At 31.0% G+C, this 24,908-nt stretch overlaps 1 protein-coding gene across 1 annotated transcript in view; it reads right to left on the minus strand.

The window, feature by feature from the left end:
• LOC129227906 (low-density lipoprotein receptor-related protein 2-like) overlaps positions 1–24,908 on the minus strand; it is a 146,766-nt gene that overhangs the window by 83,086 nt on the left and 38,772 nt on the right. The window contains 4 exon segments of the mRNA XM_054862527.1: positions 679–897; positions 3,366–3,485; positions 5,583–5,696; positions 7,221–7,337. Of these exon segments, the coding sequence (XP_054718502.1) occupies positions 679–897; positions 3,366–3,485; positions 5,583–5,696; positions 7,221–7,337 (570 nt within the window).

Here is a 24,908-nt window from a genome sequence, read left to right on the forward strand (position 1 = left end):
CTCAGAAAGGACATCCGAGTGTTATGCTAAAGTTACGGTGCCTCCTCAAAGTAGATATTCGAGTGTTATTCTAGAGTTACGATCCCTTCAGAGGAGAAAATTGAGTGCAAAAGATTACGTAAAATCAGATGCCAAAGTTTCACTGGCCAGAGCAGTGAGACTTTGACCTGTGATTTTACTTAACCCGTTGCACACTTCTTTGGCCAAAACTCACTGACCAAAGAAAGTTACAGGTGTGCGGTCTCTTCTGATCCTTCACTAACTTACTCAGAACTATATTCCAGGAAAAAATCTCAAATCCTGCAGAAGTGGCGGGTTTCACCCGTTCATAATTGGTATATAAGAGTACCGGGCTTTACTTTTAACCTGAAATTTGATAGAGCTTCACAGTCAGCCTTATCCAGACATGTCAGTGGGCACACCAGGTGCCTGAGTTTTATTGAAGGAAAAATGGTCTTTCCAGATTGCACCGAGTGTCTTTCACATCAGGCTTCTGCTGAGCACTTACTTGAATGTTTGGGCTTCTCTAGAGAGGACATTTACACCAATCCCCTTCTTAGACTCTACTTTCTACGAGTCAATGGATTAATAGATATTGTCTGCCCTTGTCAGACATCGAAGATGAGCAACAACAAGTAAAATCTGGACAACTCACAGAGGAATAAGGAAAATCCTTACCGCTACTGAGAATCGTAGTCAATTCACTACCACCCAATTTCGCCGAGTAGATAGAAGATCTGTTAGAAATTTCGACCCAGTACAATCTTTGATCGGTCGGATCAGCGTCCACAGCCGCCGCTTTGTAAATCGCTTTCTGAATTAAGAAATAGCGCTTGCTCCTGAGATGTATGCCACGAATCTCTTGCAAAGTGGAGAAGACTAATAGTGGTTCTGGACCTGTAAAAATAGATTTCAAAGATTGGCATGCCTTACTTATAAAACAGACATGTTGTAGAAGTTTCTAAACCATTTTTGCAAAGCAACGTTCTAGAAAAGTGTTATGTTTTGAATTTTAAGTATTAACTCTAAATGTTCGCGCGCCACCAAGTGCAAAAATCTTTAGTTTAATCCCAATGTCGTATATTGTCGTAGTATTTCAATGCTTCAAATTTAGACCCATTCCCTTCTTTTGGGTGAATTGAGATATAAAATATTGCACATTGTATCTAAGATACTCTCTGACAATAACTGGGTATGAACAATTTGCCTTTTATGACTGCTTTTAAGCGAATGAAATTGTGTTTACATTTATCCCAAAGACTATAGAGGGTAAATGGAGTCCCGTTCATTTCCCCATGAGATTGATATAGGTAGATAATTATCATGTATATATTCAGCTTAAGACGTTCTTCACCAGTAATACTCATTCAGTGGCAAGTTGGTCGCATGCAACCCGCTGAATCCACCAAAAGTAATCTGAAGTCATTTAAAAAGGAACTCATACAAAATAGTCAATTTTTTAAAAATTTAATATTACTTGTTTCTATTTACAACGTGTTTAATTTTGCTCCAACTGACCCTATGTATATGCTGAGTCCGACAAAAATTGTAAAATTTTGGCACCCTGGAGAAATTTTTAGGCCTCAGCCGTATTATTTACCACATTTTATAGGAAAATTCTGTTTAAAAACCAGTGGCCAAGGTATTAACTTTAGTGGCCTAGAATATTGCACAAAGGTGAAATTTGTTAAGAAAAAATTTTGCTTTTGAAATGAAATGCAGGTCAGAAAGGGTAAGTAAAAATTGGCAGGGGCTGATTATGACAGCATGAGGCCCAGGGCAGACTTTTATTGGGAGTCCCCATGACCATAACAAAGTAATATATAAAATTATATACCTATTATGCATATATTATAATTCAAAATTATATATACATATTATAAAGTTATACACAAAATAAATATCACAAAATTAAAATATGAAAATGTTACTCTAATATCTCGGCAGATATAAGCTCAACACTATTAAGTAGTAAAACAACGTAGCATTGATAACTAGAAAACACATCTCTCCTTTCGCTAAACATGCACAATTTTTCAAAAATGTTTACTAAAGAAGAAGTCTTATTGCGATGAATGCTTTACACTATTTTTCAGTTTTCTTAGTTTTTATAATTACTAATATTATCTTAACTTTCTATAAAAAAAAAGCACTAATTTGGGCCCATCTTTCACAGATTGAGTGCATACTTCAGGAAATGAAAGCCTGAAATTATATGCAAATGCATATAATTTTTTTTAGATCAGTACTATTTAGAAATTCCGTATTTCATTATTTTTCTCGCTTATAAAGCAGATGACACTGAATTTGAAGCTTTTAGCTTGAGAAATTTGTCATGATTAATTTTAGGAGAATTTATTCTTTGCAATTTTGATAAATTTCTAACAAAGACTACGGCAGGAAAAAATACATAAAAAGTCAAATTCAACGATGTTTTTTTTTCTCTTCAAATAGAAAGAGGTAATTTCAAGAAATTCCTTGCTTTTCGATTATTTTATTAATAAGAAAGAAAACAGGAAAATCTGACATTTTTTCATGAATTTGCGTACTTTGATATTTTGCTAACTTAATTAAATATAGTTTCTCAATCATCTATGCATTCAACTTTCTTGCATACCGATTGCCTAAAATTTTGTTAAATAGATTTAACCCTTAAAAGGATTACAGTTTAAAACATTTAAAATAACTGGAAAAAAAAAGAAACATCTTCAAAACAGAATTAAGAGGGATAAAATCAAAAGCAGAAACTGAACGCTTACTATTGTTCACGCAATATCAAATTGCACTGAAAATTTAAAAATGAACTCTTTGATTGGATACAGTCAGTACAACATTTCATTATTATTATTATTTATTATTTTATTGTTTTACATTATCATTATTTATTTATTTATTTATTTTTTATAATATTATTTTTATTTATTCATTTATTTATTTTATTTTATTTATTTATTTATTTTCTTTTTCTTTTTTGGCACTAAGCATTTTACAAGCAGTTAAAAGAGACAGAAATTGAAGATTTTTCTTTTCCTTTTATTATTTTTGCTTTATTTTTTATTTATCATTTTATTGATTTATTTGGTTTTCTCATCACATTTATGTAAATATTTTTATTTTTTAATACATATTTTTTTTTAGAACAAAACTATTTCTATTGTATGTATCAAAACTGAATGTTACCCATGTCGGTTGTTTGTAAATTTTCACATACGTCATCCCATAATTTGTTAAATTTAACAGTGCTGGATACGTACAAAGCAATGGCGTATTAAATTAAAAAAAAAAAACATTTCAGCACACTACTTAACGGTGGAGAAAAAATGATGCGGAAAATCATAAAAATACAACATAAAAGATAAGTTTACCTTCTGCTTGACAAGTTTTATTCACCAGTTGATATCCAAGCAAACAAGAACACTCGTATCCACCTGCAGTATTCGTACAGTTGTGGCTGCAAAATCCGTCTTCTAGGCATTCATCAATATCTGAAAAATATCCGAGTTGTATTTTCAGTCTGAGACTGAAAATTGAGTTTTTACGGTCGGCATCAACAGTATAAGTAGGGTAACGGCACCAGTAACAGACATGCTTAAGACATCGCTCTCAAGTTAACTCAATTTTCTGACCCTTTTAATGTATTTTGACTTTTTAAACTGTTTTTCTCTCATGCAACCACATCTCATCTAACGTTCGGCTGCTTCTGGATCCTTTGAATCAGTTAAGGCAATAATCAGATGAGTAAAAATTGGTCAAACAAACGTTTTTTCATTCATTATATTTCTAAAAACTAGACCTTTAGCTGAACCGTTTAAAAAGAAAAAGAACTGAATCGGTGGAAAACTGGCGAAGTTATGACACTTTTTGTAGGAGCCACGCCCCCTTTTTTTTACTAAAATGTGCATATAAAATGCATGAGTAAAAAAAAAGCATATAATATTTAAATTTTTAATACTAATACCATTTTAAATGAATCATAAGACCTTATTTGTGGTGAATTTGTATTTAAAACTAATTTGTTTATTAAATAATAAAATTGGCAATAAAACAGAAAATGTTGATTTCCTCAAAACCTAATTTTCGACATAATTACAAAATTCAAACTGCTCCTTGCAAACGAATTATTATTTCAATTTGCTGAAAATTTTATGCCAAGTATTTAAGTGGTTTGTTAACATTTTGTTGTGAAAGATTTTTCTGTTTGATTAGTTTTGTGGAGTATATTTGCTATATTTTATTGAAATATGAACATATTTTATCGAAAACGTCTAGTTTTCGGCTTTTCTTCTCATTATTTATCTTTAAGACAAAATTTTGAAAAAGTAATTCCAACGTCCTAATTTCGGTTGTTTTACGTATCATATTTTGCTAGTATTTTATAAATTTGATGAATTTTCGTTTGCAAGGAGTAATATGACAAAAAAGCGTTATAAAATCTAAATTTAAATTTAAAAAAAAATTAAATTTCAAAATAATTCAATGAAATTTTATATTTGAGTTAGTGTTAGCATCATGTAAATATGCTGAAAATTTCAAAGAAATTCATTGAAAATTATTTTAAAAAAAATTGAAACCCCCGTATCGCATTAATTCTACTTTTATTTGCTCAATTTCAAAAAAAAAAAGTTCAATCCTTAGTAACAGTTACTGACAATTCTAATGATACCCAGTGATAGATAGGTTGAGGAAAGGATGAGTAATGGACAGAAATTCCCTTTTCTCTTCAAAATGTGCAAAAGTTCTTTATTTTTTAGATCTAAAACCTTATCAAATTCAAATGAACATAAAACACTGGCAGACCTCGTGGTGGCTGTTCATAATTTTATACCACTGCCTTGTAAATACCGACTGGCTCATAAAAATCACTCTGATAAAGACTAGATGGTTGCAAGGTATTCGTGGGTCGCAGCAACATCAGTTTTACCCGCCAAAAAGTCGTGTTATTTAAATCCAAACTTACGATTGTCTGTTACCGGTGCCGTTACCCCATAACTACTTTTCACACTTGTAGGCCATGGTCCATACAGAATCTTTCTGACTGAAATTTCAACTGATATCTTTCTGGCTTTTTCGAAGCATGAACAATTCTAAAAGAGAAGCTTTTGCACTAAGTTCTAAATGGAACTTGATTTTAACCTTCATTGGATAAAGCCCCAAACTCAGATTTGTTGGTACTACTTCTAATTGATTGATATTCTTTGCTCTTGTAAGTTCGCTTACAGGTTGTGGGTTCCAGTACTTGCGAACGTGTCCATCAGATGTCGTTTCAAAATCAAGCAAGATAAGGTCATCAGTTGCCCTCTCAAGAGCAAATTACATCAGACAATAAAAAAGAGGTGTCATCAAATCTGTGACTGGTGTCGTAAACAATGAGGATTGAAATAATACTCCATTTTAACTTCAGCCGCAGACTACTTTTAACCTCATCAGGTTTCTGAATGGTCATTCTGAATGAAACATTCCAGTTGAAACTTCAGTAAGAAAGATCCCAGATGGACCACGGGTTAGCAGGCCAAAAAGTAGCTATAATTTTCAAATAAAGATATTAAATCATTTAGCAAATGAGATTTAGTAAACACTCAAACCTAAACAGGTTCTGTTGTCCTTCTCCAGTTCGTAACCATTTTCACAATAGCATTCCGGACCTTTTGGGGTGCTTCGGCATTTGTGAGAGCATGTAGCATTAGCACAAGAATCTCCTAAAAAATATTACATTGCGAATCAGAAAGTTTCAGAATTCACACCCAGTGTGCATTCATATACCTAATGGCGATGATAAGACACAGTTCTATAGGTCCAGCAAAGGACTCCCTGGTTTCAAAATCAAATATCTCGAAAACAAAGGACGATATAGGAATTAAATAAACGGTATGTTTATTGTGAAACCCATAAAAATCATATACAAGAACTTGGAAATTAGTTTTACAAAATGCCAACAGGTGGCGCTGCACGCTGTAATTGCAATCGAGTGCAGCGAAGAGGTTGGAAGATAATTTCTAGCGTATAAGTCAGCATATCTGAGAGGATAAATTACTACTGAAACAGTTAACCTCTTTGCAGCACTATTTATGGAAACTTCTATTGCAATTACAGAGCGCAGCGCCACCTATTGGCAATTTTTCAAACTAACTTTCAAGTTCCTGTAAATGATTTTTCTGAGTTTCACAATAAACGTACCGTTTATTTTATTCCAATATCGTCCTTTGTTTTCGAGATATTTAATTTTGAAACCAAGGAGTCCTTTGCTGGACACCCTGTAAGTAGGATTTATCACTAGAGCAGCCGAAATCTACTTTCTGGGGGGGGGAGCAGACCGTTACTGTCGCAATACGACGGTAACGGGCTAACCCACACCATAGAAGGGTGAGTGGGTTACACACCCTCCAAGGGTGTGTTGCGACGGTAACGGTGAACCCCATAACAGTTCTTGCATGTATGTAAAATACCATATTAGGATTGGCAAAGTGTGCAAAACACGTGGGTTTGGTCTTCCAGGAACGTTTTCGGTGCGCCCTTGAGGCTGTCTCAGCTGAAGAGGTAGCAAAATAATTTTAACTGAACACAGCTGTCGTAGCAGATTATCGAAACTTTCTTTCCTTTACTATCATCCACAAGTGATATCACGAATTGAAGGGGAGGGTGCTTCGTAAAATTGTGAGCTTGGGGCAAGGGGAATGGTGTTGCAAGAAGTGTGACATCAAGCGATTTTTTTTATAACAACATTTTCAAAAAAGTGAAGCTCGGTGATGCTACAGCCAATGGAGTTCAAGACTTGCTGTGGCATCTCAGTTTTCGTGACCGAAGGAAATGAAATGCAAAGGCAGGTGCTCCGGTTAGATGGTCAACCGAACGCGGAACCCTAAAGATTTAGTTCCCAAGCACGCTTGGTGTGGGTATGAAGACTGAGTCGACTGTGCCATATAATATAGCGTGACAATTGAAAAGGGGTGGGGGAGAAAGAGAAGTTTGACACTTTGTGACAAAAAGGGAGGGGGTCAAATTTGTTGAAAAAATTGTGACATCCTTTATATGGACAACCTTTTACCACATAATATCAGCGTTATTAAAGGGTACAAGCAGCACTGGAAAGAGCACGCTCGTTCCCTCTTAACGTGGCATCTGGAGGGTCCTTTTGAGGCTCATGGGGGCCATTTTGGGAATCAAAGTTCTAGACTCTTAGAGCTTTAAAACACAAAAGAAACCAACAGGAATCGCCGACTTACCACAGTGGCTTCCTTCATCACTAGCATCGGGGCAATCTTTTGTTCCATCGCACACTTGGGTAAGATTGAGGCAAGAACCGGATCCACACGCAAACTGCGAGTCTTGGCACTTCTTGGCTGAAAATACATGGAGCAATTTCAGAACTGGATGACTGATATTGCATGGATTATTCACTTTAAAAACGATTCAGAAACGTTCCTGGAAAATAATAGGCAGCTGATGTGCCCAAATTCAACCAGCAACATATCTTACAAAAACCAGGAACGTTTTCCGATAAAAGTCAGTAACCTTCCTGAAACACTGGGAAATCTCCCCTTTTAAAGCCAGTCGTGAACTTTCTAGAAAAATTGAATAGGTTTAATGTGTTTGATTAGAACCTTTCTGGTTCTCCAAGAAAGCTCCAGAAGCATTAACGCAACCATGGCCAAAGCTACGCGAATAATTGCAAGCAAGAACCAAACATATTCCTTGCCTGCAATTCCTGCAGCTATCCAGTGACTTATTTGCTCCCATTGGGAGCTTAGTCAATCCTGACGGGTCGTAATTAAACTAAAACTGATACACTTAATAAACACCCTCAGTCAACCTTTAAACTGATAGCAAAAACATTTTTCACACCAGTGACAAGTCTGCATTCGTGCATCTTTTAGCAATTCAGGAAACGTTTTTGCGAAGATACTTCATTTTGCGGGGAAATAGGTGAAAACCTCTGAAATCCCGGAACGTTCCACAGAAATAACCAGAAACGTTTCGGAATTTTTTTACAATGTTGCAAAGTCAAAATTCAGTAATTCAATTTTTGACAAAACCAGTATGTAGTCCAAGCTAGTGTCCATTGAAAAGCCTTGATACCTCTTTTTAGTACATATGGGTCATTCTTCTGAAAGTAATTTTTACTGTAAAGTGTAATTTTTTCTGAAAGTGAAATGTTTTCAGTGTCCATTGAAATGCCTTGATACCTCTTTTTGGTACATATGGGTCATTCTTCTGAAAGTGTAATTTTTCTGTCACAAGCCTTTTACAGTAAAAATTATAAGAACGCCTTTTACTGAAAAAACTTAAGAAACATTTAACAATGATTTTTAATTTCATCAAAAATATATCTATTTAAGCCTGCCACCAATTTTTGAATAACAATTTTTATTTTAGTATATTTTTGGTTCACAACATATGAATTCTCACCTCCGTGGCATGTCACACCTTGAGTGACTGTTTATGTTGCTTAATAACTTGTTTAATTAAAAGTATATATTTATTTATTTATTATTCCTTTCACAAGCGTCTCAAATATTAATTGTTTAAGTATATTTAATTTTTTAATATTGTGTTTTAGTTCGTTTTAGTAGGACAAGGAGTCATGTGACACAATAAATTCTCACCTCCGTTACCTAAATACAAAATGCCATTCCTCATTAACACGTGGCAGTAATGACACCAAATTTTATTTTCCGTGATACAAGGGAGCCCCCTTGTTTATTTTCAGCCATAGTTGAAGTTGTGAGATTTTTGTCGAAAAACAAGAAGATAGATTTTGCTTTAAAAACTTAGTGTGGTTATTCTGACTTCTCAACTCCGTGGACTTGAATTTCAGGGATGTAAATTAATGTAAAAAAAGAAGTGAACATGTTTTCATATGCTCAACATGTGCAGATTGTAGCAACGAAGAAAAAAAATATTTCCTATGAAAAATGTATCTATTAGGCCTATATTAATGGAAAATTCCTCACCTCCGTGACAGACCTTATCAATGCCATTATTTCTGAGGTGAAAATGAATAATGGAGGGGAAATACATCAATTATAGGTATTCTACCAAAATTACAACTTGCCAGTATATGCTCAAATTTACTAAATACTATTTTTTAACATACATCTGCAACTGCTAATTAAGCCGTACTTTATTAAGAGAGCTTAATATTATATTCCCACTAATCATTAAAATAGCTGATTGTTTGCACCCAATTAACAAAACTACTACTTTGATATTAAATTCGCCTCGATTTTTAAATATTAAAAGTTTTTTTCTTTTTTTTTATTTGCGTGAACAAGGCATTGGCTACATCCAATTTCTTCCCAAGTTCCTCTCCCTCGAGACGTCACCTGTCGGATTATTCATTGTAGACACTTCCTTTGTCAAAGGAAACAAACTTTAAAAGCAGGTACAGTGTGTCCGCCATTACTGGTCACACAAAATTTGTAAATCTCTGGATAGACGCTCGCCAAAAGAAGAAGGATAACAGGCCAAATTGTTGCAATCCTTCCAAAAGAGTTCTCTCTTCACAGTTCTTCGAAAATTCTTGAAAACTGCTTTTTGCAGTGCAACGGGTGGTAGAAAAGAAATAAGAGATGCGTCACAGCATTCAGTATATAGTCGTTCTCACTCATTTTATTTTTTAATTTAAGACTATTAGTAGGGGAATAATGAGAGTTCTGCAACAGGAGGCGGTGGCGGTAGTATGCATCTGCAATCCGCCTCCCCCTCCCACTCTTCCTCCCACCGCCTCCTCCACTTCCTCCCCACCCCCTCCCGACCTTGGGGTTGACCCTCCCCACGACCGGGGCCGCCGCGAGAACCCGTAGAAGGTGACGAGGGTTTTTCCCGCGTTTTAGATATTTTTCCCGCGTTTTCGGACTTAGAATATTTTGAACTTGTTGTCATGGTATCCACAAAGTTTTTACTTTTTGGATGGCAACACTTGTTTGAGTTTCGGTTTTGGAATGGCAACACTTGTTGTCATGACAACCAGAGTTTTTAGTTTTCGGTTGGCAACACTTGTTGCTATGTTTTAACTTATGCTATGTTTAACGTCGGTGGCGCCATCTATTGAGAGGTTTATTTTTATTTTTTTATTTCTACGAATTTAATTATTTTTATTTTTACAGAGTGTTGAAGTTGGGAATCGAACACCCAAACTTTGAGTTAGCAAAAACGTATGCTAACCACTATGCTATATTTTTCATTACTCTTTCAGTCTTAATGTGAATCTGTACCATGACAACGAATATTACAATTAAATTAATTTTAAAACCATCAGTTAATTTACTCTTTAGTACTAATCATGGCATATCATTAACTGAATTTCAGCTCATAATTGAAACTATCATCATTATTATTATTATTTTTCATAATAACAAAGTTTTCACTTAAGTAAAGATTTATTTAAATACAACCCATTCGAGATTTTAGATTTATTTCAATGCTTTGTGGACTTGAAATATATTTTAAACTTTGATTTTCTTTTTCATGCATTTCAAACTTTATCCTTTTTATTTTTTCTAACTTGTTAAATTTTCTTTTTTCTTTGTCAAATTTACAAATAATTTTTCTAACTTGTAAAAATTTCGAAGAAATAATTTTCTTAACTAATTTTTTTTTTTTTTTTTTTGACTTTCATACAACAAAATATTTTTTCTTATTTGTTAAATTTTCTAAGAAATAATTAACTTAAATATTCTTTCATACATTTTGAACTTTAACGTTTTTTCCTGTCATTTAGCACTTTGATTTTTTTTTTCACTATTTTAGCGTTTTTCAATTATTTTCAGTCTTTAACTATTTTCTTAACTTTTTAGTCTTTAACTAATTTCAAGCATTTCAGACTTAGATTATTTTTTCGTGATTTCGATTTTTTTTTTTAGTATATTTTAGAGTTTGATCATTTTCTCGCTTGTTTTTACTTTATCGTTTTTTTTTTTCCCCGATATTTTTAAACTTAGAAATTTTTCACAAGTAGTGACAGGAATCGAACCTTCAAATTTTTCAAAACGTTATCATGTCTTCAATTTTTGCAATCATGTCAAACTTGCAATCAATTTACTCGTAGTAGTAATTAACACTTATCATTAACAAATTTTCTCAGATTTTAAAAAATCAACTTAATTAATTTTTTCCAGTAAGCAAATTGCGCACTCAAGTTACATTCCAACACTGCATATATGTTTCAAGAGTTTCATTGAATTTATCACATTCCATTTAATTAACTCTAATAATTACTTTTTCATTAATACTTAACTTAATCATTTTATCATACATTTATTCCAGTTACAAAATTATGCTTAAAAGTTATTTATTTTTCTTAGCACAAGAGATTTTAACATGTTCCTACTAAAATGCTTTTCACTCTACTTTGAGTTTACTAAAATAGCAACTCATTTACGATTTAGATTCATTTAATCGTCTTTGATTCTTTTTTCATTGTTAATATTTTACATTATCACATACGTTATTATTTTTATACATTTATCCATTTAATTTTCCAAAATCTACAATCAATTTACTCTTCGTATTAATTAACACTTATCACTATCAAATATTTTCATGAATTTTAAAAATTATCTTCTTAAATAATTTTTTACTGTAACCAAATTTCCCACTCAAGTTATATTTCATCACTACATATGCTTTTCATGAGTTTCATTTAATTTATCGCATTTCATTTAATTAACTCTAATAATTATTTTTTATCATCGATATTTAAGTTAATCATATTTTCCTTTATTTATTTTTCATGCAAACACTCTTGATGGAATAAAACAAATTTTTAAACTTTCATGAATTAAATCCCCTCTGACTATTTTATTTTACTTTACCATACTTTACTATTTTACTTACTGCGTTTTACTATTTATCATTCATTACAGCTTTTCCAAAATATTACTTTACAACCAACTAATTTCATTAACAGAATTTTCATTACAATTTATAAATTTCACTTTTATTTAATTATTTTTACCTACGCTAAAATAAAACACATCACATAAAAAGTTAAACATCAATGAAGAACCCGAGAAATGTTAAAATTATAAGTCAAGTATCAAAACTTCATGTCAGCAAATTTTAAAAATAGACTTACCGAAAAATAACTTCTACTGAAATTCATTTCAAAACTTGGAATCAATTTACTCTTAGCATTAATAAACACTTATCATTAAGAAATTTTCATGGATTTTAAAAATCAACTTATTTAATTTTTTTCCAGTAAGAAAATTTCGCACTCAAGTTACATTTCATCACTTTATATGCTTTTCAAGAGTTTCATTTAATTTATCACATTTTATTTAATCAACTCTATTAATTATTTTTGATTAGTATTTAACTTAGTCATTTTATTGCATAGTGTTTTACTTTATTATTATTATTTTTTTTTTCATACAAGCACTCTTGTTAGAATAAAACAAAATTTTCAACCTTCATGAATTAGAATCACTTTGGCTATTTCATTTTCCCAATAATATTTTACTTTAACAACTAATTTCTTTAACAAAATCGATATCATTTATTTTAGTCTTTATCCTTTTCGAACGATACATTCAAATGGACAGCTATACGTTAAATTAAGAAACTTAATCTAAATTTTGACAAATTAAGTTATAGCTAAATACTGACTAAAATTAAGTACAAAAGACTAACCTTTTTGGGGTGAAATCCCTCAAGTACCAGCTATCGCGAAGTTATTTAAAAACAGTGAATGAAATTGTAATAAGTGGATTGTTAATTATAACTCAATCTCACAAAATTACAATTACACGCATGTTTTATTTGAAATCACTGCATACGGCTGGCTGCCCATCGTCGATTTGCAGAACGCATGCCGTGATATCGCAAATCAACTCGGCTGTTGAAAAAAACTACCGTAATGCTACAGCACTTCGGATCGTCCACACTCACCGAGACGAATTGAGAAAATGACTTTATCAATATTGCTATCTACCCCTTTACCGATAACAGATAACAAACCCCACGTGCGAGTATTATTCACCACCTGGCCTACGTCTTTCAAGTGATGTCACTGTTTCTGACCAATTAAAATTAGTTCACGTTTCTCAAATATCAAGCACATAGATCGGCAATAGCCTGATGTCTGGTTTTCCAAACAAAATTTTAGATTTTAATTCGTAGTTTCGAATTAATTTCTTTTTCATTTCAAACTTATAAAAAAAAATTTCCAGCTTGTAAGAATATTTCTTTCAAAAACAGATTTTTGATTCAAAACAGTATTTTTTCAAACTTGTAATATTTTTCTACTTAGAAAATGAAATCAAAAAATTTTTGTTTTCTTTAATCATATAAAATGTTTTTTAAGAAATAATTTCTCAAACTTGTAATATTTTTCCACTAATTAAAAAAAAAAAATCAATTTTTTTTTTTCAATCATATAAAAATAAATTTTTATTCTTACAACAATAAATTTTTCCGCAAAAATATTTTTTTCAAATCAAAATAATAATAATAATAATATTTTTGTAACATATTGTTTTTTTTTTCCTTTCAATCTTTTTTTTTTTTTTTTTTTCAAAAATTTTCAAACTTACAAAATAAAATTTTTTCAACTGAATCTTCAAACGAAATGATTTAATTAAATTTAAAACTCAATATCACTTTACTCTTAGTATTAATAACCAATAGCACTTAACCATTTACTCTTTGCACTCTAAGTATTAATTAACACACACGCATTACAAATAATAATAATAATGTTTAAGATACTTACAAATCATCCACTCAAGCTTTCAAATATCCATCTAGCATGTTATTGTTCATTCGTGTGAGGGAACTTGTAATAAAACTTTACTTATCAACCGAAATTATAAGCGAAAATATCGCATTTTTTTAGCACTTAATATAATCCTACAATTAACAAATTGGTTTTAACTTTGAATTTAAGAAAAATAAAAACTATTACACACTTAGTAACATATCTATCGATGTATATTATTTCATGACAAATCACAAATAGGTGAGGATCTTTTATCGATCATGTGACCAACTAAGTTAAGAAAGAGCGTTCTTATCTCATATGAGAATTTATAAGTCTTTAATATTTCTCTTTAATGTAAGTGTATTGATACGTACGAGTTTGTGTATGTGAATATAACTGTGTATTGTTTTCAAACCATTGTCATGTTTAAGCTTTACGGTTCTAATTTTGACTTTCCACTTAGCATTATTTGAAGTCCTTCGCATGCATTAAACTATAGAAATATTACAAAAATTATATTTTCATTCAGTCTTAATTACAAAACCATACAATAAGATGAAGACAACACCGATAGTATAAAGATTACTTACAATAAAGTGCATATAAAAAATATATGTAAGAGTGATTTCAAAGTATAATCCATCAACCATATTCAACAACTCAATCAAAACACAAGTCTCTTTTAAAATGATAAACACAATTTATTCACACACACAGTAAAAGACAATTAAAAAAACTTTCATCCTTAAGTAAAACTCTTCAAAACTTTCAAGCGTATTTTTAACATCGATTGCATCAAATAAATCAGACACATGACATTTTAAACATGGACTATCAACATTCAAAGTAACGAAGTCACGAGTCAAGTTTTCCCAATTAACATTAAAAAGAACCCGTTCGAAAAAAGTGTCGAACTTTCGACCCCTTGTTAATGATTCACATTCATGCACTCTCATGTAAAAAATGAATCCATTTTTACAATCCACACATTCTTTTTTAGAAAGGTAGTTTATGTTGCATATGAGCTCATCAAATAGTCACTTACGTAGAGAATCAGCCAGTTTACGAACTTCTTGTGATGTATATGTGCTGATTTTATCACATCGACAATCACAGGGATATTTTTTCTCAATTTCCGAAAGGATGTACTCTTTTAGAGTATAAGTCATAAGTTTGTCTTTGACACTACGTGAGATACAAGGGGACGCGTAGCACAATTTGTCAATCTGGCTTTCCAAAAGTAGAACTCTATCAGGCATCAACTGGAACACTTCTCGTTTCAGTTTGAACAATCTTTGCACACTAACACAGATGTTACCATTCGCACTCGACTCTCCTTTTTTATAACAAAAACGAAATCACGGTCTTCGATTAATTTTTGATTTATATTTTTACGTAGGCTTGAAATAACTGATCTCCACACATCTGGTTCTAAGGAAATACCATCCATAGTTGGTCGAAAAATACCATCTTTCCCACACGTATATCTTCTAATATGCACGCGTGTACGTTTCCGAAAAGCATTCACCTAAAGTGAAAATACAATCACCCAAGTGTATCATATCATCAGGCTGTGGAGAAGCCTCAATGTTCATTTTCATGTTCGTTGCATCCCATCTGTTCATCTTCAGGCTTCAAAGTTTCAGAATGATTTTCACCAGCGTTAGTCATTCTTAACTCTCATAGGATTAGGAGTCACAATACTAAAACAACTTCCTGTGAACTTAAAAAATAAATCAAACTAGGTTTTAACACTAGCTGGTGAAGAAAAATCCTAAGTACATAGAATAAAATTTCACGATCTCTTTCAAAGCTCAGAATCACCCTGAAAATGATTCTCCAAACATCCACTATAAACCAATGAATATTCACTTTAACCAATGAGAAGTGTACATAAATCTCTTGCTACTGACGTCATAGAATATCACATGAACTTTTGAGCAGAATTGTGTTGTTTTACACAGTATTCAGATTTTTAGAAAATGCCAACACTTTGACTTCCAAATTCATCCTGACCTACTACGAGTAATTTTAAGATGGTAGCAGGTTTTCACATCACACCGAATGTCGATGACGGTTTCGCATCTCATGCAAATTGACATGATCAATTACACGTGATTGATCATGTCATGCGTGAGATGCGAAACCGTCATCGGCATTCGATGTGATGTGAAAACCTGCTACCATCTTAAAATTACTCGTAGTAGGTCAGGATGAATTTGGAAGTCAAAGTGTTGGCATTTTCTAAAAATCTGAATACTGTGTAAAACAACACAATTCTGCTCAAAAGTTCATGTGATATTCTATGACGTCAGTAGCAAGAGATTTATGTACACTTCTCATTGGTTAAAGTGAATATTCATTGGTTTATAGTGGATGTTTGGAGAATCATTTTCAGGGTGATTCTGAGCTTTGAAAGAGATCGTGAAATTTTATTCTATGTACTTAGGATTTTTCTTCACCAGCTAGTGTTAAAACCTAGTTTGATTTATTTTTTAAGTTCACAGGAAGTTGTTTTAGTATTGTGACTCCTAATCCTATGAGAGTTAAGAATGACTAACGCTGGTGAAAATCATTCTGAAACTTTGAAGCCTGAAGATGAACAGATGGGATGCAACGAACATGAAAATGAACATTGAGGCTTCTCCACAGCCTGATGATATGATACGCTTGGGTGATTGTATTTTCACTTTAGGTGAATGCTTTTCGGAAACGTACACGCGTGCATATTAGAAGATATACGTGTGGGAAAGATGGTATTTTTCGACCAACTATGGATGGTATTTCCTTAGAACCAGATGTGTGGAGATCAGTTATTTCAAGCCTAAGTAAAAATATAAATCAAAAATTAATCGAAGACCGTGATTTCGTTTTTGTTATAAAAAAGGAGAGTCGAGTGCGAATGGTAACATCTGTGTTAGTGTGCAAAGATTGTTCAAACTGAAACGAGAAGTGTTCCAGTTGATGCCTGATAGAGTTCTACTTTTGGAAAGCCAGATTGACAAATTGTGCTACGCGTCCCCTTGTATCTCACGTAGTGTCAAAGACAAACTTATGACTTATACTCTAAAAGAGTACATCCTTTCGGAAATTGAGAAAAAATATCCCTGTGATTGTCGATGTGATAAAATCAGCACATATACATCACAAGAAGTTCGTAAACTGGCTGATTCTCTACGTAAGTGACTATTTGATGAGCTCATATGCAACATAAACTACCTTTCTAAAAAAGAATGTGTGGATTGTAAAAATGGATTCATTTTTTACATGAGAGTGCATGAATGTGAATCATTAACAAGGGGTCGAAAGTTCGACACTTTTTTCGAACGGGTTCTTTTTAATGTTAATTGGGAAAACTTGACTCGTGACTTCGTTACTTTGAATGTTGATAGTCCATGTTTAAAATGTCATGTGTCTGATTTATTTGATGCAATCGATGTTAAAAATACGCTTGAAAGTTTTGAAGAGTTTTACTTAAGGATGAAAGTTTTTTTAATTGTCTTTTACTGTGTGTGTGAATAAATTGTGTTTATCATTTTAAAAGAGACTTGTGTTTTGATTGAGTTGTTGAATATGGTTGATGGATTATACTTTGAAATCACTCTTACATATATTTTTTATATGCACTTTATTGTAAGTAATCTTTATACTATCGGTGTTGTCTTCATCTTATTGTATGGTTTTGTAATTAAGACTGAATGAAAATATAATTTTTGTAATATTTCTATAGTTTAATGCATGCGAAGGACTTCAAATAATGCTAAGTGGAAAGTCAAAATTAGAACCGTAAAGCTTAAACATGACAATGGTTTGAAAACAATACACAGTTATATTCACATACACAAACTCGTACGTATCAATACACTTACATTAAAGAGAAATATTAAAGACTTATAAATTCTCATATGAGATAAGAACGCTCTTTCTTAACTTAGTTGGTCACATGATCGATAAAAGATCCTCACCTATTTGTGATTTGTCATGAAATAATATACATCGATAGATATGTTACTAAGTGTGTAATAGTTTTTATTTTTCTTAAATTCAAAGTTAAAACCAATTTGTTAATTGTAGGATTATATTAAGTGCTAAAAAAATGCGATATTTTCGCTTATAATTTCGGTTGATAAGTAAAGTTTTATTACAAGTTCCCTCACACGAATGAACAATAACATGCTAGATGGATATTTGAAAGCTTGAGTGGATGATTTGTAAGTATCTTAAACATTATTATTATTATTTGTAATGCGTGTGTGTTAATTAATACTTAGAGTGCAAAGAGTAAATGGTTAAGTGCTATTGGTTATTAATACTAAGAGTAAAGTGATATTGAGTTTTAAATTTAATTAAATCATTTCGTTTGAAGATTCAGTTGAAAAAATTTTATTTTGTAAGTTTGAAAATTTTTGAAAAAAAAAAAAAAAAAAAGATTGAAAGGAAAAAAAAAACAATATGTTACAAAAATATTATTATTATTATTATTTTGATTTGAAAAAAATATTTTTGCGGAAAAATTTATTGTTGTAAGAATAAAAATTTATTTTTATATGATTGAAAAAAAAAAATTGATTTTTTTTTTTTTTAATTAGTGGAAAAATATTACAAGTTTGAGAAATTATTTCTTAAAAAACATTTTATATGATTAAAGAAAACAAAAATTTTTTGATTTCATTTTCTAAGTAGAAAAATATTACAAGTTTGAAAAAATACTGTTTTGAATCAAAAATCTGTTTTTGAAAGAAATATTCTTACAAGCTGGAAATTTTTTTTTATAAGTTTGAAATGAAAAAGAAATTAATTCGAAACTACGAATTAAAATCTAAAATTTTGTTTGGAAAACCAGACATCAGGCTATTGCCGATCTATGTGCTTGATATTTGAGAAACGTGAACTAATTTTAATTGGTCAGAAACAGTGACATCACTTGAAAGACGTAGGCCAGGTGGTGAATAATACTCGCACGTGGGGTTTGTTATCTGTTATCGGTAAAGGGGTAGATAGCAATATTGATAAAGTCATTTTCTCAATTCGTCTCGGTGAGTGTGGACGATCCGAAGTGCTGTAGCATTACGGTAGTTTTTTTCAACAGCCGAGTTGATTTGCGATATCACGGCATGCGTTCTGCAAATCGACGATGGGCAGCCAGCCGTATGCAGTGATTTCAAATAAAACATGCGTGTAATTGTAATTTTGTGAGATTGAGTTATAATTAACAATCCACTTATTACAATTTCATTCACTGTTTTTAAATAACTTCGCGATAGCTGGTACTTGAGGGATTTCACCCCAAAAAGGTTAGTCTTTTGTACTTAATTTTAGTCAGTATTTAGCTATAACTTAATTTGTCAAAATTTAGATTAAGTTTCTTAATTTAACGTATAGCTGTCCATTTGAATGTATCGTTCGAAAAGGATAAAGACTAAAAATAAATGATATCGATTTTGTTAAAGAAATTAGTTGTTAAAGTAAAATATTATTGGGAAAATGAAATAGCCAAAGTGATTCTAATTCATGAAGGTTGAAAATTTTGTTTTATTCTAACAAGAGTGCTTGTATGAAAAAAAAAAAATAATAATAAAGTAAAACACTATGCAATAAAATGACTAAGTTAAATACTAATCAAAAAAAATAATTAATAGAGTTGATTAAATAAAATGTGATAAATTAAATGAAACTCTTGAAAAGCATATAAAGTGATGAAATGTAACTTGAGTGCGAAATTTTCTTACTGGAAAAAAATTAAATAAGTTGATTTTTAAAATCCATGAAAATTTCTTAATGATAAGTGTTTATTAATGCTAAGAGTAAATTGATTCCAAGTTTTGAAATGAATTTCAGTAGAAGTTATTTTTCGGTAAGTCTATTTTTAAAATTTGCTGACATGAAGTTTTGATACTTGACTTATAATTTTAACTTTTCTCGGGTTCTTCATTGATGTTTAACATTTTTATGTGATGTGTTTTATTTTAGCGTAGGTAAAAATAATTAAATAAAAGTGAAATTTATAAATTGTAATGAAAATTCTGTTAATGAAATTAGTTGGTTGTAAAGTAATATTTTGGAAAAGCTGTAATGAATGATAAATAGTAAAAACGCAGGTAAGTAAAATAGTAAAGTATGGTAAAGTAAAAATAAAATAGTCAGAGGGGATTTAATTCATGAAAGTTTAAAAATTTGTTTTATTCCATCAAGAGTGTTTGCATGAAAAAAAAAATAAATAAAGGAAAATATGATTAACTTAAATATCGATGATAAAAAATAATTATTAGAGTTAATTAAATGAAATGCGATAAATTAAATGAAACTCATGAAAAGCATATGTAGTGATGAAATATAACTTGAGTGGGAAATTTGGTTACAGTAAAAAATTATTTAAGAAGATAATTTTTTAAAATTCATGAAAATATTTGATAGTGATAAGTGTTAATTAATACGAAGAGTAAATTGATTGTAGATTTTGGAAAATTAAATGGATAAATGTATAAAAATAATAACGTATGTGATAATGTAAAATATTAACAATGAAAAAAGAATCAAAGACGATTAAATGAATCTAAATCGTAAATGAGTTGCTATTTTAGTAAACTCAAAGTTAGAGTGAAAAGCATTTTAGTAGGAACATGTTAAAATCTCTTGTGCTAAGAAAAATAAATAACTTTTAAGCATAATTTTGTAACTGGAATAAATGTATGATTAAATGATTAAGTTAAGTATTAATGAAAAAGTAATTATTAGAGTTAATTAAATGGAATGTGATAAATTCAATGAAACTCTTGAAACATATATGCAGTGTTGGAATGTAACTTGAGTGCGCAATTTGCTTACTGGAAAAAATTAATTAAGTTGATTTTTTTTAAAATCTGAGAAAATTTGTTAATGATAAGTGTTAATTACTACTACGAGTAAATTGATTGCAAGTTTGACATGATTGCAAAAATTGAAGACATGATAACGTTTTGAAAAATTTGAAGGTTCGATTCCTGTCACTACTTGTGAAAAATTTCTAAGTTTAAAAATATCGGGGAAAAAAAAAAAAAACGATAAAGTAAAAACAAGCGAGAAAATGATCAAACTCTAAAATATACTAAAAAAAAAATCGAAATCACGAAAAAATAATCTAAGTCTGAAATGCTTGAAATTAGTTAAAGACTAAAAAGTTAAGAAAATAGTTAAAGACTGAAAATAATTGAAAAACGCTAAAATAGTGAAAAAAAAAAATCAAAGTGCTAAATGACAGGAAAAAACGTTAAAGTTCAAAATGTGTGAAAGAATATTTAAGTTAATTATTTCTTTGAAAATTTAACAAGTAAGAAAAAATATTTTGTTGTATGAAAGTCAAAAAAATTAGTTAAGAAAATTATTTCTTCGAATTTTTACAAGTTAGAAAAAATATTTGTAAATTTGACAAAGAAAAATGAAATTAGTTAAGAAAATTTAACAAGTTAGAAAAAATAAAAATGATAAAGTTTGAAATGCATGAAAAAGAAAATCAAAGTTTAAAATATATTTCAAGTCCACAAAGCATTGAACCAAATCTAAAATCTCGAATGGGTTGTATTTAAATAAATCTTTACTTAAGTGAAAACTTTGTTATTATGAAAAATAATAATAATGATGATAGTTTCAATTATGAGCTGAAATTCAGTTAATGATATGCCATGATTAGTACTAAAGAGTAAATTAACTGATGGTTTTAAAATTAATTTAATTGTAATATTCGTTGTCATGGTACAGATTCACATTAAGACTGAAAGAGTAATGAAAAATATAGCATAGTGGTTAGCATACGTTTTTGCTAACTCAAAGTTTGGGTGTTCGATTCCCAACTTCAACACTCTGTAAAAATAAAAATAATTAAATTCGCAGAAATATTCAAAGTCCGGAAATAAAAAATCAACCTCTCAATAGATGGCGCCACCGACGTTAAACATAGCATAAGTTAAAACATAGCAACAAGTGTTGCCAACCGAAAACTAAAAACTCTGGTTGTCATGACAACAAGTGTTGCCATTCCAAAACCGAAACTCAAACAAGTGTTGCCATCCAAAAAGTAAAAACTTTGTGGATACCATGACAACAAGTTCAAAATATTCTAAGTCCGAAAACGCGGGAAAAATATCTAAAACGCGGGAAAAACCCTCGTCACCTTCTACGGGTTCTCGCGGCGGCCCCGGTCGTGGGGAGGGTCAACCCCAAGGTCGGGAGGGGGTGGGGAGGAAGTGGAGGAGGCGGTGGGAGGAAGAGTGGGAGGGGGGAGGCGGATTGCAGATGCATACTACCGCCACCGCCTCCTGTTGCAGAACTCTCATTATTCCCCTACTTACGCATTTTCAATAAATAAGTTTAAAAAATGTAATAATACTTTGCCAATACTTTTACCTAAATGCCAATTACCAATGCTTTTTACCTAAATACCAATGCTTTTTACCTAAGCAGTGTTGTTTGATGCAATATGATTCGTCCGTGTTTTTTATGACGTTTACAAGACGTTTCGTAACTGACATTGCTCTTACAGTAACTGGCTTTTTTAAAAAAATCAGTTTCCACTGCATGATCATGCTGTAAAAATTTCCAATAAAGAGAAAATAAAAATGAACCTTAAAGCATTTCTGCTGCATTTCTTAAACATAAATCCAGGAATATAATTTCTTTGTTTTTTAACTATACAACTGTGATAATTTTCAAAGCACTAATTTCCTCGATTTGAGCTCTTCCAAAAAGGAAAAAAAGGTCTTTAGACATGAGTTTATATCATTTTCATTGACTAACACCCTTACAGCTTTTATCCCTAGTGATGAGAAAACTCTGTATCAAAAGAAATAAATGAAAAGAAAAAGGAAAAAAAAAAGCTCACTCGGGTCTTTCAAAATGACCATCAAAAACTCTTTACGGAGTTAATGAAGCTTAACTCTGCAGAATACTTGGATGAAAAAAAGAAAGATTGCTCAGAGATAAGTACTCGAGGCTATTGTTCGAGATTCTGTTTTATAGCCAGGTTGATTATAGGAGAGTATAAAAGTAAGAAGCTTAAAAAATTGATTGCAGTGCTGTCGTCCAGTATTTTTTAATGACCTCGAAATTACTATAAATGAATTACGGGATTTTTGATTTTTCTTTTAATTTTTTTCTAAACTTGGCACAGAATGTACTCTTGCTTGGAGATTATAAGATATCGGTAGAAGAGCAACTTTCTGTATAAAGTTTTCTAAAATGAATTCAGTAAATCAATTTTGACACACTTCTCGGTAATAAATCAAGTTTGTTTGGAGTCTAAATTTGCTCTGTATGGTGGAGCCCTACATTTTAAACTCATTTCATTATTGATTTTGTTATTTATGTTCCATCAGTAACATGTTCGTTGAATTTAAGATATTACGATAGATTGATTTAAGAGATTACATTCAATTGAGATTGAATCAGTCTCACTATTGTCGATTGAGTGACGAATGGTTAAGTTAGAGATGTGCAAATATGTGATTAGAAGAAACTGTTTGGACTCTAAATTACTCTATATGACGGAGCTCTAGATTTGAAACTTATTTTGGCACTGATTTTGTCTTTTATGTTATATCAGTAACATGTTTGTTGACTTTAAGAGATTGCTATAAATTGATGTAAGAGATTATAATCGATTGTGATTGATTCAGTCTTATTTTTCTTAATTGATTGACGAAAGGTTAAGTTAGAAATGTGCAAATATGGGACTTAAAGGTACTGTTTGGACTCTTACTCTAAACGATGGAACCCTACATTTGAAACTCATTTTACTCTGATTTTGTCCTTTATGTTTCATCAGTAGTATGTTTGTTGATTTTAAGAGATTAACTATAAACTGATTTAAGAGATTATACTCAATTGAGATTGAATCAGTCTTCCTTTTGTGATTGGGTGACGATTTGTTAAGTTAGAAATGCAAATTTGTGATTAAGGACACTGTTTCGACTCTAAATTGCTTTATATGATAGAGCTCTATATTTGAATCTCATTTTAGCACTGACTTTGTTCCTTATGTTCTATCAACAACATGTTTGTTGAATTTAAGAGATTATAATCAACTGAGATTGAAGATCTCACCTTTTGTAATTTTAGTGACGAAGGGTTAAGTTAGAAATTTGCAAATATGAGATTAAAAGAATCTGTTTGGGCTCTAAATTACTCTATATGATAAAGCTCTACATTTGTGAATCATTTTAGCCCTGATTTTGTTCTTTACGTTCTATCAGTGACATGTTTTTTTTTAATTTACGAGATTACCATAAAATGACTTAAGAGATTATAATCAATTGATATTGGATCAGAATCACTTTTGTTGATTGAGTGACGAATGTTTAAGCTAAAAATGTGCAATATGTGATTTGAAGAAACTGCGTATGTCTTTTAAGGAGATAAAAATAGAATTGTACCAAACTTTTGTTATACTTTAGGTTAATAGCTACAGAGGAAAAGTTTCTTTTAATGATCCCTGTCGTAGTTCGTTGATAAAACAACTTTTATGAACCAAAATACACTGGAATATTAGCTTGGACTAATGCTGGAGCATATGTTTGCCAAACATTTAGTTTCCATAGGGATGGCAGGAAATGTTGTCCTCTTAACTTTCTATATAGAAAATTGTTTTCATTATTGTTTTCAAAAACACACAATTTGAAATTTTACTGCATAATCATAGTAAAATAATTTAATTATATCAGTGTAAAATCAGTTGTATTTTATAAAGCAATATTTTATTTAAATCAGTCGAATAAATACATTTGTGCATGAAAATAAAACAAGAAATAATAACGTATAATAGTACAAAACTGCAGATTACTGCACACACGTTTTTCGGGATGACGAGGAACTCCTTTTTCAAAGCAAAATAAGTTTAAGTGGGCTTTTTTTAAATATCTTTTCACCCATAAGCTCGGGGTATTATTTTTTTATTTGACGTCACGTGTCTTAAAACGTAAATGTACACACTCAACCACACGCAAATTTTAATAATCATAACATTAATAATAATTATGCTGACAAGACGGTAAAAATTTCAATAAACGTGGAATACACATGCATAAAAACTGTGGATTCATTAATCTTTTACTAGAAATCGTAACTCAAAGAAATTTTTACACTATTCGCAACTCCAATAAGCTTTAGGGGATGCTGCAGCCACTGTCTAATGGCGGATGAAAAAGGTAAAACAAACAAATGCCGTAAATTATAACTTGCT

The sequence above is a fragment of the Uloborus diversus genome, chromosome 8 (assembly GCF_026930045.1).
Source record: "Uloborus diversus isolate 005 chromosome 8, Udiv.v.3.1, whole genome shotgun sequence".
NCBI classification, from domain to species: Eukaryota; Metazoa; Arthropoda; class Arachnida; order Araneae; family Uloboridae; genus Uloborus; species Uloborus diversus.